We start from the raw sequence: 15,322 nt of genomic DNA on the forward strand, positions 1-15,322 counted from the left end.
TCACAAAGGATTTACATAGAGAAAGCCTGATTTGCTGTTGGAATCATTTGCATGCATTTGAATCCCAGTTGGATTCTAATTCAGATCTAAATTCTAAATTGAACCAACTATGACAGATAAGGAAATCAGCCTTCAAGGGTGGGGTAACTTATAAAATCACTAGATATTTGGCAGGGTCTTTACTGAAACCTATGCGTCCTGACTCAGTCTACTAAATAATTTACTTGTTATGTATATCCGTAGGCCAAAGGATTGCATCTTTCCATTCCCTACCCACCCACTAAAGTATTTGCAGTTTTGCTTCCCCAGTGTAAGGGAATGCATGCTTAGATAGTGTACCTCCAGAGAAATATATTACATTTGTATTTCCAAATGTAATGTATTTGTATTTGTATTGTGAAATTTTTTTTGCATTTCTGTTCATGAAAGTGGCTTTTTTTCCAAAAAGGTTGTAAATGAACTAGCTGTATGACCTGGAGCAAATTACTTCTCTGTGCCTTAGTTTCCTCATCTGTAAAACGAGTTTGATTATAGTTTCTGTCTTACAGGATTGTTATGATGATTAAGTTAATATTTGAAAAGACTTAGATAATTGCTTAGCCTATAGTATGCTCTTTTAAGGGTTAATAAATGTTTGAATAACTGATGGTTGTTGGAGATAAATCATAGACAGTATTATGCCATCTGATGTGATATTACTTCTACTTAAATTCTAGGGGCAAAATAAACTACTAGGATATTTAGTTGGAAGGAGTAGTGACGTGGCTGCAGTGGAAGGGAAGTTTTCTCTTTGGATAGAGAATACTAGTGATGGCTTAAGCTCCTTTCTACCTTTAAGGACTTTGTGATTAGAAGGAATTTCAAACGTTAAAAAGTTTCAAAGATACAGATAGTATACTTATTAATTAACATTTTACCTTTTGTGCTATCTTTTGCACAAATGCTGTCACTGAACCTTTTGAGGGAAGATACGTATACTATGGCTCTTTACTCCTAAATAATTAAGCCTATGTTTTCTAAGAATAGATGTATTCCCTTACTTAACCACAACACAATTATCACCTTTATAAATTTACATTGATACAGTACTTTTCTAATAAATATATTCCATATTGTCAGTTGATCTAATATCCTTTATAGCATTTCCTCCCTCCAGTTTATGAGTCAGTCTAAGTTGTCATGTCTCTTTAGCCTTCTTTGTTCTGGAATGTTTCCACAACCTGCCTTTGTCTTTTATGGCGTTGACATTTTTCTCCCTTCTTTTATCTTAAATAGACTATTCCTCATTTTGTGTTTGTGTTTCACCACTGTTAGGTTTTATGTTCTTGACTACAGTATTGTATAGGTGATACTTTGTCCCTTTCAGGCACCTGATGTCCATCTGTCTTTCTTAGATGATAACTAATTTTAATCACCCAATGAAAGGTGTTTCCTCCTCCCTAGAAACTAAAAAGCAGTATAGGTGAAACACTTTAAGACCATCCAAATATCCTCCTCATCAAACTAGATTTAGCATCCATTGCTCATTCTTACAGATCCAGTTTTTACCATGATGGTTACAAAATGATGACTTCCCACTCCACTTGCTGTTAAGGGCCTTCTAAATTCATTTTAGAGATCAGTAGTTACATTCTTAAAATTTTGCGAAATAAAAAATATTCATTGTTTTCCCAAGCAGGATGGCTCAGCAGCAGGCCTTGAGGTTCCGAGGTCCCGCTCCCCCACCAAATGCAGTCATGCGAGGCCCACCACCTCTAATGCGACCTCCTCCACCTTTTGGTATGATGCGAGGCCCTCCTCCACCACCTCGGCCCCCCTTTGGACGTCCTCCTTTTGATCCTAATATGCCGCCAATGCCTCCTCCAGGAGGGATTCCTCCACCTATGGGCCCTCCACACCTTCAGGTAAAGAATGTACAGGTTGTCATTTCTTTGCTGGCATCAGCATCAATAGGGGTTTTGCCTTAGAAACCGTGTTCTGAAGTAATTCCAATTTATAAGACAATGGGAGCCAAAGGGAACACCTGTATATGAATGTATTGCTCCTAAAGCAGTAGTAGTGGTAATTAGTATAGAAATTCAGAACAGGCATTTAGATGGTGGTAGAGAAATATACATATAAAACTACTGTTGAGTAGGGTGATTTTTACTTACTTTAATCTTTGAGAATTTTTCTTTGTCATCTTTATGGGAAATAATGTTTGAAATCTTAAGATAGGATGAGAAAATTATTTTTAATGATGTATGTTGTCAGTAAACATAAATATATATGTATATATTGTCCTGAGTAACTCTTCTCCCCCAAAATGATGCTTAGGATAGAACCTGGAAACTGACAAAAAACACATTTTTAAGCGCAATATTTGTCATCCCCTGCCCCCACCTCCTGAAAAAATAAAAAGTAGAAAAAATGCATTAGTCTGCTACTTTAGAAAAATATTTAGTATGGGATTCTTTAAGTAGAAACTTCCCTGGTGTTTTAATCTGAGGCATATCTCCCTCTCTAGTGTATCTAGAGTCACTTATAGCCCGAAATGAGATCATGAAGGTATCAACTTTAAAATGTCTGCTTTTGAGATTGCGTTTTTTGTTTGCTTGTTTTTTTATGTATCTAAATTTTCTTAGTTTATCTAGTCAGTGCAATTCTGAAACCAAATAAATATCCCTTCCATTAGCTTAGGTAGTCAAGAATTAATTCTACTGAAAATACAGAAAGATAATGATATGCTGTATTATTTAGTGATGTGAACTGTTTAAATAGAGTTGTGTTTATGGAAGAGACGAAAGTTCTTTTTTTTATGTTTTTTAAAAAATTAACAAATGAAATAAAAATTAACATGGATAATCAGTAATTCACAATATCATCACTTAGTTGCATGTTCATTTTTTAGAACGTTTGCATCCATTCAGAAAAAGAAATAAAAAGACAATAGAAAAATAAAACGAAAACAGAAAAAAAATATATACCTACCATACACCTTACCCCTCGCTTTCACTGATCACTAGCATTTCAAACTAAATTTATTTTAACATTTGTTCCCCCTATTATTTATTTTTATTCCATATATTCTACTCGTCTGATGACAAGGTAGATAAAAGGAGCATCAGACACAAGGTTTTCACAATCACACAGTCACATTGTGAAAGCTATATCATTATTCAGTCATCTTCAAGAAACATGGCTACTGGAACACAGCTCTACATTTTCATGCAGTTCCCTCCAGCCTCTCCCTTACATCTTGAATAACAAGGTGATATCTACTCAATGTGAAAGAATAACCTCCAGGATAACCTCTTGACTCTGGAATCTGTCTGCCCTTCACACTTGAGACAAAAGGTCTTAACACGTAGTAATTTTATTGCCTTCTTAGTAATACATCTCTTCCCCCTCCCTTTAGACAAATTGTTTAAAATTGTTTTTGATTTTCTTCAAGATTAGAATAAGAAATAGCTTTTTGATCTACTGACTGATATGACTTGTTATATGTGAATCTGTTCTAATTTGTATCATTTAAGAGTTATAAAGTGCAGCTATTAAAATGTTGCAAAGTACTATAACATGAAGTGGGCTAGTGTAATGTTAATTGAAATATATCAAGTATTGTAATGAGATACTTTCTAATGTTGTGATGCATTTGTTCTTAATGGATAGTTTGTGTAGTTTTACATTAAATACAAGTGTATTCTACCTAATGCTGCACGAGACATTTGGGGTTAGATATTTTATAGAACATGAATCAGTGTGCTGATGCTTAAAGAAACTGAATTTAAAAAGATTAAAATATGGGGAAGAAAACATTTTTTAAGAAAATAAATTCTAGTTTACATTATTAACAGTGTTAATTCCATTATCAAGAGTAAGGTACTTTAGATAATTGAATTTTTATGTTACTTGTAGACTATAGAGAAAATCTCTTTAATCCCTGTTCAAAATCTGTTTTTAAAATATCATTTTTTTTTGCTTTAGTAAGGTACAGCGACTACAGTTGAGTTGTTTGGTTCAGGATCTTGTGTCAGCAGTCGTTGAAAAATGACAGTGAAGGCTGTATCAGAGATTGGATTAAATTGATAATGGCTCTGGGAAATTAAAAATTCCCACTGAAAGTAACATGCATATTATTTTAGTATATCTTTAAAAGTTATTGATGTTCATATGTTTGAGCTATGTTACTATATTAAAAACAGATGGTGAATATTTTCCTAACTAATACTTTTTTTTCTTATAAGAAAAGAGAAAAGGGTTAAGTATATCCAAGTTTTCTTTTTTGGTTTTTGATATTTTCTTATAAAATAATGTTTCTCTTGTTGATGTATTAAAAGTTCAGTAACTTACTTCAAACATTTCCAAAGACAACTCAATTCAATTCTGGCTAGCTACTCAGAGTTAGGCCAGGCTCTCCAAATCATTATTGAAGTAATTGAAGAAGTTTGATAACTTCAGACACCAATCACAAGGTTGGAAGTGCAGGACACCCACACTGACCAACCAGCTGCAAATTGAGTTTTCATTACCTTCTCAGGTTCAGTAATTTGCTGGAATGATTCCCAGAACTTACTGAAAGGTCCATGCCTAATTGATTATAGTTTTATTATAGTAAAAGGATAAAATAAGAAGCCAAACAATGAGGCATATAAGGTTGAGATCTAGGAGGATCTCAGACACAAGCTTCCATATCACCTCCATATGAAATGAAAATGCATCATCCTCCCGCAAGATGTGTCTTTATCGGTTGTGGGAGCTCACCTGAGTTTTGAGTGTCCATTCATCATGTAGGCATGATTGGTGGAATCATTGCATTGAATTCTATCTCCGGCCTCTCTCCCTTTCTGGATGTCTGGCTAGAGGACATGACTTAAAACCCCACCCCTCAATCACATGATTGGTCTTTCTGGTGTGGCTAGCCCCTACCAGAAGACAGGGGTAGCTGGATTCATCATCCTGTCGTCTTGTTAACATATGAAGTATCTGATATGTTTCTAGACCCATCGTGAATAACACAGACTCTTCTATTGGGTAGTTCCAAGGATATAGAAGTTACCCTTCTAGGAACTAGCACAAAGGCCAGACCTCTTTTTGAAAGCCAAATTCCTTCAAAATAAGAGGTTGGTACCTCTTATTGGTGAACCATGGAAACTGTTGTGTCTGGTGTTAGTGTCCTTTCCTTGGGCCAAGACTTTCAAAATCAAAAGATTGTGTCTGTTACTGTGATTTGTATGATGCTAAAGTTCTGTCTGTTATGGTAAACCTTTTTAGTGGACTAAAATACACCTTAATATTTTTGAATATTGGTTTGTTAAGTCTTCAAAAAGATATAAAAATCAGTCTTTTCTTTTAAAAGTAATATATGTGAGGTGTATGAAAAATGCAGGTAAAGCATAAAAGAAAGCAAAACTCACTCATAATAGTGTAACCCAGTGATAGCTACTGTTAGTATTTTCATGTAAATATTGTTAGTATTTTGATGTATTTCTTTCTAGTCAGTTTAGTAATCATTTTTGTTACATAAAATGTTTGTTTACACAACCTACACGAATGTGTTTGTATAGACTATAAAACTAGTTTCTCTTATAGTGCTTTACTTTTGGGTAGAATTCAGTAAAATTTTGAAGGGAAAAAGATAAATACAAATGATCATTACTTGTTCTTATTAATTAACAGAGACCACCTTTCATGCCTCCACCCATGGGAACCATGCCTCCTCCTCCAGGTATGATGTTTCCACCAGGAATGCCTCCAGTGACTGCTCCTGGTACTCCAGCACTGCCTCCTACTGAGGAGATATGGGTTGAAAATAAAACTCCTGATGGGAAGGTAAATTATAAAATACATTTTAAGTTGTTATCTCCTTGGTGACAAGAAGAATAAATTTAGAGTGCTGGCAAGTTGAGACAAATAACAATATCCTTGCCAATTAAGATTGAGCATGTAACAAGATGTTACTAATAGGATAGTATATGGGAATCCTGTATTTTATGCAGATTGTTCTGTAAACCCACAACTTTTCTAATTCAAAAAAGATTGAGCCTGTAGTAGCTAGGGATAGAGTGGGTCTCCAAGAAAAGTTGACTGGATTATTGGATTTTTGTAATGACATAAGGATGCCTGGAGTGATAACATACATTTACCTGTGATTATGGAATTATGTATTTTAAATGTGTGTTGGAGTCTCCAAGACCACCACTAGTTTTGGTGACTCGTTAGGAGAATTCACAGGAGTCAGCATATGGTCAGTCATACTCAGTGGCTTAAGAATCATCATAATGAAAGGATATAAAGCAGAATTAGCAAGGGAAAAAGGCTCATGTGAAGTAGAGGAAACCGGGCACAAGTTTCCAAGTATTGTCTTCCAGGGAAGCTCCTGAGCCTAGGAGTTGAGGGCTGGTCACAAGGGACCCACTGGAAAGCAGTGGTCCCCTGGAAATTCTAGGGTCTCCAAAGAAAAGCATGTGTTCAGCATAAACTGCATTGTTTGCATCAGTAGGCATAGTGAGTCATTCTTATCAGTTAGGAAATGGTGATAACTCCCAAAAGCCAAGTTCCTAGACACCAGCCAAGGGCCACCTTTGTAAGCAGGCCTTTCCTAAGGATTGAAATTGTCAAGCCTGTAATGTTAAATGTTTTCTGTACAAAATGTAACGTTGGTTTTCCTTTTGTGTGTGTTCAAAGTATCATATATTCATTTTAGGAAATTAGAAAAAGGAGGTAAAATTTACGAGTAGTCCCATAATATATGAATAGCTAATTCTGATATATTGTCTCTTTTCTAGTTTTTTATTTTTAAGCATGCTTTTTAGGATAAAATATAGGTTGTCTTATTGTTTATTGATAATGACATTCTGTAATATCAATGACTTTGCTTCCTCTGTAGGTTTATTATTATAATGCTCGGACACGTGAATCTGCTTGGACCAAGCCAGATGGAGTTAAGGTTATTCAGCAGTCAGAATTGACACCTATGCTTGCAGCCCAGGCGCAGGTTCAGGCCCAGGCCCAGGCCCAGGCCCAAGCCCAAGCCCAGGCCCAGGCCCAAGCCCAGGCCCAGGCTCAGGCACAGGCTCAAGCACAGGCCCAGGCCCAGGCCCAGGCCCAGGCCCAGGCCCAAGCTCAGGCACAGGCTCAGGCCCAGGCCCAAGCCCAAGCCCAAGTGCAAGTACAAGCACAAGCAGTAGGACCTTCCACCCCTACGACCAGTAGCTCAGCACCTGCAGTATCCACTTCAACTTCATCATCCACCCCATCCTCTACCACTTCTACTACAACGACCGCCACTTCAGTTTCACAGACAGTATCAAGTGAGTACCAGCCAGCTTGTGTTTTTACTTAGGGGCTAGAGAAATGAACAAATAGGAACTCCATTCTTCAGTGATTTCTTGTGTTTTTGGTGTTATCTTTGATGTTACGTAAGATAACATTTTTGACACTTAAGACTTGAGTTTGAGAAGAATAGAAATTTATATTAGTAGAGGAAAGTATTTGCAGTTCATGAAACTAAACTAGGGAGTATATAATTAACAATTTACTTGACCTAACGTAATGCTTAGGTACTGTGGGATTTACAAAATAAATATAAGACTTATACCTTAAAGCACTTCCAGTATTTCTAACTGAGGAGGCAAGGATAATACAAGTGAAGCAATTAGAGGATAGTGTGCAGAATTATACAGTGAAGAGAAAAGATATTCAAGAATTCAAGAAAGGAAGATAAGGAGGTGGGCTGCATGGGAATTGACATTAATTATGAAGGATATAGAGTAGGAGTTGAATAAGCCAACAAGTGAGGAGAGGTCTTTTTGGAAGGGGAAAGAGCATGTAAAAAAGATCAAATGAGAAAGAATTTAGTGTATAGACTTGCTAGCAAACTTCTAAGGCAAGAGGGTTTTTATTGGTTAATAGCTTAAATAAGAGTGAGACTAGAACCAGGCAGATTGGTAAAGCAGGCATTAGGGAGCCTGGATAAAAGCAGAAGTTTGAAAGATTCTTTATGGTATTAGTTTTGTGGGTTGTGTTGAAATCAGGGAGAATGACTAGGAACTTTTTGGTAATCCTTTTTAGAGCTGAGTAGGACCTAGAGTGGTATTCAGTAATTGGAAGTTAAGAAAGAAACAAACAGAAAGGCAAGAGAATTTTCAGATATAAAGTCATAGACGCCAGAAGGTTGAATGAGAGCTAAGAGCAGATTTCAGGGTTAAAGAGAGAACACCTATTAGTTTGCTCAAAAGATTGCCATTAGTATGTTACTCCTACTTTTTTGCTTATTCCTTTTTTTGTATATATGAATCATTATTTATTCTATAGGCTGAGACCAAGCCTAAAATTATTTAAATGATTTCATTGACTTGCTCATTTGTTATGATACTGGTCCTAACATCGTTATCCTTGGGAGTGATTATAATTTGGATTGTTGTACTACCTGGATAATAGATAAGGATAAAAAGGTTTGAGTTAGGGCGGGTTTTTTGTTTCTTTGTTTTGGTAGCTTCAGGGAGCTAGACAATTTGTGTTGGTCTGTAGATGTATGTTACGTACGGTTCTTTGAGAAGTATGTGTGTGAGAGAAATGGATTCATAGTAGTCTCAGATTTGAATTCATTTTATTGATAGAAGAAATAACTGAAGAAGTAAGGTTCATGTAATAATATAAGTTTTTTTCTTAAGTTTCTATATATTTTTGGAAAATGTACTAAATAGTAAAATATACTAAATGCAAATAATGCTTTACAGTTTGGTTTTCTTTTGTAGTTAAAGTGAATTTTGATATGGAAGTGATTATAGCTAAGTGGTTAAGGGTCTCTGCCCTTTTATATAGGCTTATTGCTTCCAAAACCTGTGTGACAAGGCTGAAAATTGCCACTTTTCCTGAAGTACCTGTGGCAGTGATGGGAGAAGGGGTTTAATAAAAGCAACCCAGTTCTCCATGGATGCTGTTCCTTGCTTATATTTTGTTTCCTTCCTTCTTAGGAAGGAGGAATAGTAATGCTTCATTTTGTTTTAAGGAATGGTGGATAGCCAAGTTCTTTATCCATTTCTCTGTCAGAATGGTATGAATAAGCACAGCTAGCTATCTTTGTCAACTGTATCCTATTCAGAAATCCTGATTACTATTTTTACACTATCCTCCAGTCATTGAGAGGCCTTTAGTCTAAGAATAAAATAATAGTCATGTTCATGTTCTTTTTACTGCTTTTAAACACCAGTTTTGATGTCTTTTTCAGTTTTTCTGATGTACATTGTTATTTCACTTGATTCAGTATTATAAATTGTTGTCATACTAGTCTTAATATATTTCCAGCTGTTATATAGCTGCTTGTCTTTCTTAAGATCTGTGGGTGGATTAGTAGTATCTTTGGAGTTTAGTGCTTATTTCAGTAAATAGAGTTTGTAACAATTTACTCACTAAATTCCACTGTCTTTTTCCCAGTTTCCCATTTAATTCTTTCATGACTCATGGCCACTAATCAAATTCAGAAAATTCTGAGTTGGCAAGTATGAGGAATGAGTTGAGTAAATACTTTTTGCTTCTCCATTGGCGCTCCATTCCACCTGAAATTTGATGCCTTTGTAATTCATTTTTCTGACTATAATACTTTGGATCATAATTTGTAATTATATCTTACATAAACAAATGTAATTCAGTGAATTACAGTATAGATCTGTGGGTAAATGGGACAAAAATTAAGGATATTTGTATTTAATTCAAGTTGAGCAAGTTTGTGAAAAATGATGTTGAAATCCTGTTTCTCAGGAAAGTTTGGAAGAATAACTAGATATATTTCCAGTCATTGCAGTGGATTGCAAATGCTAAATGATATATGTATGGGACTGGGCAAATGTTGCATGTGATTTGTATTTTTCACACTGTTATAAAATTATATTAATATGATACTGTACCCTAAGGCTAGGTCTATGCTAGACCAACAATTCATTCCTGGGCCCCTGAAGATACTTGTTTGGCCCTGCTGTCTATTTAGCCAAGGTGAGTCCCTTATTAACAAGTATGAAATTGCTCACATCTTTCCAGCCTATGTGAGTTTTTCATTATTAACAGCTGGGGAAAAAAAAAGTGCAGATACTGGCAGATTTTTGTTGACAGTTTGATTATTGGGTGGTTTGTATTAAACAGTGTGGTTCCCCTTAGAATTAAATTGTCATAATGATTTGAAAAGGCACTGTTCTTATTTCATTTCATTTGATAAATTCATTTCAGTCCAGTACAGGTAGACTTTGGCATTTCATTTTTTTCACATCAAGAAAAGGATGAAGTGAATTATCAAATCGAATTATTTTTTGGAACAAGATGGCTTATGAATAAATAATAAAATATAGTAATATTAGAGAACTGAAACTTTAAAAAAAAGTATGGAATACTGATTTTTTTTTTCTTTTGGTCACAGTTTGATTTAAAATGTGACTACAAGGAATGCAGCATTTTGTTTTTGATATTTGGAATTATATTAACAGAACCCACATTATTCTGAATTTCACGTTCTCCTGGTCTCGTATAGGAAGCCTAAGTTTTGTTTTTTAACTTTGTATTTTGAAATAATTAAAGAAACCTGGGGTTTTTTTCACTCTATTCATTCATATCCAGTTGGTCATTAGTTATTTGCATGCTTTTCTCTCTGTATCTCTTTACTTGGACAATTCTCATGGTATTGTAATTGCTTTTCCTATTTCTTCCTTTTCTGCCTACCAGGTTTCATGATAAGTACTGATTACTCTTCCATACAGAAACCTTCAGTCTTTGCCCCCCCCCCCCCATTTTTTACATTCATGTAATCATTTAAATAACACATGGAATGTACTCTTATAAAAAATTCAAGCTGTAATGAAGCATATACACTAAAAGGTGATAGTCATACACAGAGGTACTGTTAATATATATTTTTGTATATACTTCTACATAATTTTCTCTGTGTTTATATAATTTTTCCCCTTTACCTACCTAGTGATGTGTAGACTCCTTAGCTTGTGTCAAAACCTTCTGCTCTGTCTCTGGCCTACCCTTCCACCCATAACTCACTGGGTGTGTTGGTAAACCCATTGTTGATTGGTTGACTTGTTGATTGCTTGTCCAGTGTTGACTGGTTGAGTAGTTGACTGCTTGTCCTCTGTTTCTTAAACAATTTGATGGTGTTCTCTATCTTTGCCTTTTTAGTTGGACTTGCTCCATTCTCTTCCCTCATTTTCATGTTGAAATCCTAATCTTTCAAGGCCCATTATCCAGTATAAAATTTTCTCATCCCCCCAGCCACATAGTTGGAAATGGTCTTTAGACCTTGATTTATACTCCTGTATATTTATTCCATTTCACTTGGAATTTTTATTTGCTATTTTTATATATTTTATTTAACTGACTATTTTCAGGCTTCTTGATGATAGACCTTTTTACGAATTTCTTGGCAGTGTATGGACTGGGCCCTTAAATACTTATTGAATGAATGAGTGAATGAATGAGTGATTATAGTAATTTGCCTTATAAAGGAATGATACATGCTTTTGTTTTATCTTTTATCAGCACCCACAACACAAGATCAGACCCCAAGTTCTGCTGTTTCAGTTGCCACACCTACAGTTAGTGTTTCAACTCCTGCTCCTACAGCCACACCTGTGCAAACCGTTCCCCAGCCGCACCCCCAGACGTTACCTCCTGCTGTTCCTCATTCAGTACCTCAACCAGCAGCAGCAATACCTGCTTTTCCACCAGTAATGGTACCTCCATTTCGTGTTCCCCTTCCTGGCATGCCAATTCCACTTCCAGGTAAACCAACAGTTTATAATAACCTTCCCAGCTGTTTTCCATATTGTCAGTTTGTTCTCATGTGTCTGTTGCATTTGAAATTTGCCTTGAATCTACTTGTTTGAAATATTTTTGAAAGATTCATGGCTAACTGCAATATTTTCTCTTAAGTTTTGGTAACTGTCCTTTTTTGTTGTTGTTGTTTACATGTCTTAAAATTAGAGCCACATTTAAAACTACACTTATTTTGGATAATGGCCTTAATGAATTTGAAGTGATTATCTCGTGTAATATGTTCTAAATGCAATATTTTTATGGGATTGAGTCCATGGAGTAGAGAAATAAGTCATAATAGCTCAAGGTGAATGATTTATATACTGTGCACTGTTCTAAACACTTTATATGTATTAACTCATTTAATTTTCACAAACATCTTATGAGGTAGGTACACAGACAGTTAAATTTATCACGCAAGGTCACTTAGTGATGGTGCTGGGATTTGAGCCTGGGTCTAGATCCAGATACCAAGCTCTTAACAACCGTTATACTGGGAAGAAAGTGTGAGTTACTGAACTATAAAAAAGTTCATATAAAACAGAAACCAGAAAGTTCCTTTGTGAAGGAAAATCTAACATGTACCAATTAAAAGTTAAAGTAATTATGGTGAATTTATTTGTTTATTGTCTTAGGGGAAATCATTAAGACTAGATTAAGAACTAAAACATTGCAGAAGAGAATTATTCCTGCAGTAGGGATTAAACAGCTATAGTGTTGAGCTTCCTAGTTTGATTGCATTTGCTGCTGTCAAACAGTTTAATTTGAATAAATTTTATTGCTCCTAAGGATCTTTGATCCATGGTCCATTTTCCTGTGTTACATATGAAAATATTGATACCTCAGAGTAGGGAAGGTCACAGGGCTAGTTTGTAGCAAAAATTAATAAGCCTAAAGCTCCTGTCTCCCAGTTTCACATTTCTTCCACTATTTATCATTGCTACTTAGTCTTACCAGTTTCTTTTTAAGAACAGAGCTGTTATACAGCTGTTTCTTAGATTTGCATACATGTTAATTAAGCATTACTGCTGCTCTAGTTGTCTTTTTTTCCCTGACCTTTTAAGAAAGGACAGTTTCAGTTATTGTATGTTGCCAAGAAGGAAACCAAAAATTTCAAGAATGAGTATGGTTTTTTGGCTAGAAAAACATTTTATACATTGTTGATGTAGTATTAGATCATTAAAGTGCAATATATGATATATAAGAAATTCAGTCATTTAAAAGTAAGGGAAAAAACAGAAGTGTTTTCTCTAATACTAGACAAGTTATCCCTTTTCTAAATTAAATTTAATACAAGCAGTTGGATAATTTACCCATTTTCGTATAATTTTTTGAGGAAATTGAGCTATTAAATGGATGATAGCTTGATACTTGACATAACCTCTTGTTCAATGATGGTCTAGTTTAGGGTCAAGGAATGAGTGATCTGAAGGAATTAGGGTTGTTAATTCTATAGAGAGAAGACAGGTAGCTTGATAACATTCGTTGTTATCTGAAAGGACTTCGGTTTTGCTTTAGAGTTTCTTACAGGTCCAGTGGGTGAAAGGCAGAGTAGTGGAATTCTTTTCTATAGAAGGTAGAACTTTGTCGCAATTAAATCCCTTCATTTATACTTGCATTTTGATGTCATGATCTTCCCTGACCCTCACCCCATCATTAAAATTTTAGAGCTGATGGTGGTGACCATTTTAATCACCAAAGTAGGTGGTACGTGTGAGTTGTTTGGCAGAAAAAGGCATTTAATAAATCGCAGCCCCTAATGACATTTTGTAGATTAGTTGGCAGAGAACTTGAATGAAATAATCTATAAAATTTTTTCAAAGATACCAAGATTCTTTGAAGAGGAAGCTAGTGGTAGCATAGAAACATCTTTGATATTAATATTTGTTTATATGTTAGGGCATCTTTCATAGTAATATTCTTTTTCTAATTTTTCTTTTAATTCATTCAGTCTTCTAAGGTGCTTTAATGAGAAAAGAAAACAATTGTTTTTCTCCTTCCCGAAATCTTTGATTTCATGGATGATGAAATCCAACCACATCTCTCTTTCTTTGACTTTTCTTCATTTCAGCTTGTCAGTAAGGTGAAAAGGAGGGATTTTGATGTAATACATTTCAGTGTCTTAAGGTCTTTGAAATAGTGTTATCTGACTAGTGAGGATGACTAAGGAACGGAAGTCAAATAACACAAGAGTAGAAGAATTGAGTAATGTAAGAATAAGAGGTGGAGACTGGGAACAGTAAAATTGGATTAGCATTATAGAATCTCTACTTCTAAAACTATTAAGTCTTGGAATTTTAGGAAATTTACTGTGAGTGACATCAGAATTATCGAAAATGTTGAAGTGGAATTTTCTAATTTCTTATTGGAACATACTTTGAGGACAGGGTTGTAGGAAAATTAAATGCTCCCTTTAAAAAAAGGTTAAAAATTTAGTGTGGTTATTTGGTGAGTTTTCATGATATACATGTGTTCACTTAGAGAAAAAAAACATAAGTTTGTATCTTTTTAGTAAGAGAAGAAAAATGACCTTTTAGTATGGCTGTTTGTCAATAGTGGAATTGAACGGTTCTCGGTTGGTCTAATTGATTTCAGCAAGGACAGTTAAACCCAAATGTGAATAGATTTTTATCTTCCGTTTGATTTGTTTTGAAAGTATTTGTTGGGGATTCTTTTGGAGGACAGTCTGGGAGAATGAAGGTCATATATTCTTATAACTGAATTTCTAGCCCTGGCATAATATATTAGGTTCATTGGTCCTGCAGATGGCAGTATTTATACTAAATTGAATTTAATACATGTGCTTTCTTAACCAAATAGATTTTCCACTGCTTTCTTTAAACGTTAGGGACAACAAAGTTATATATACAACTTTGTTCAGCACACATTTTTGATCTAGTACTTTTGTTTTACTTTCAGAATTAATAGGAAGTTTAGCCTTATTGAACTTGATATAAAATAATAATTAAGAAATTAAAGACACTTTTCAAAAATTAGCAGTGGTTTTGTGTGTGTGTGTGTGAATAGATTACATTATTTACAAACCTTAGAGTTTAATTTTAATTTTAGTTCCTGAATCAGTAGTTTCTTTTCCAGTTTTTTAGTGGGGAAAATAATTATTGTTGTTATTATTTTAATTTTTCTGAGTGCCAAACTATTAGGTTTAGCTTTCTCAGCCAAAAATATAAAAATTAAAAATTATTTCCCCTATCCTTTTCTTTAACCATTAGTTTTTTCCTTTAAAAAAATTCACTTTCAATTTTGAATTTCCTCAGTCAGCGTGAGTTTTCTAGCTTTTCCTTTCATTGCCTTTTTAAAAAAAACATCATTGTAATGCATCATGATGTCTTAATTGTCTAAGAACTGTGCAGTTTCCATTCTTTAAGTGCTACTTCTTTACTTGCTTAAATAATAGATATTTCTGCAGCAATCAATCTGTATATTTATTAAGAGATATTAAAAGAGCAGCATTTTTTTTGTGTGTTAGCCTACCTCCACACTATTTAAAGCCCACGGGATTCCACAGAGCAGG

The 15,322-nt window shown here is 34.7% G+C and overlaps 1 protein-coding gene across 19 annotated transcripts in view; it reads left to right on the forward strand.

Moving 5' to 3' along the window:
* Positions 1 to 15,322, forward strand: part of TCERG1 (transcription elongation regulator 1) — a 77,632-nt gene that overhangs the window by 17,081 nt on the left and 45,229 nt on the right. For 8 of the 19 annotated variants that reach the window (XM_077137328.1, XM_077137326.1, XM_077137327.1 and 5 more), the window contains 4 exons: positions 1,679 to 1,904; positions 5,659 to 5,811; positions 6,869 to 7,292; positions 11,515 to 11,757. In XM_077137328.1, coding sequence (XP_076993443.1) covers positions 1,679 to 1,904; positions 5,659 to 5,811; positions 6,869 to 7,292; positions 11,515 to 11,757 — 1,046 coding nt within the window. Of the gene's footprint in view, positions 1 to 1,675; positions 1,905 to 5,658; positions 5,812 to 6,868; positions 7,293 to 11,514; positions 11,758 to 15,322 lie in introns of all 19 variants that reach the window. The other 11 variants (XR_013166241.1, XM_077137341.1, XM_077137324.1 and 8 more) reach the window with 3 other exon arrangements.

The sequence above is a fragment of the Tamandua tetradactyla genome, chromosome 20 (assembly GCF_023851605.1).
Source record: "Tamandua tetradactyla isolate mTamTet1 chromosome 20, mTamTet1.pri, whole genome shotgun sequence".
Classification (NCBI taxonomy): domain Eukaryota; kingdom Metazoa; phylum Chordata; class Mammalia; order Pilosa; family Myrmecophagidae; genus Tamandua; species Tamandua tetradactyla.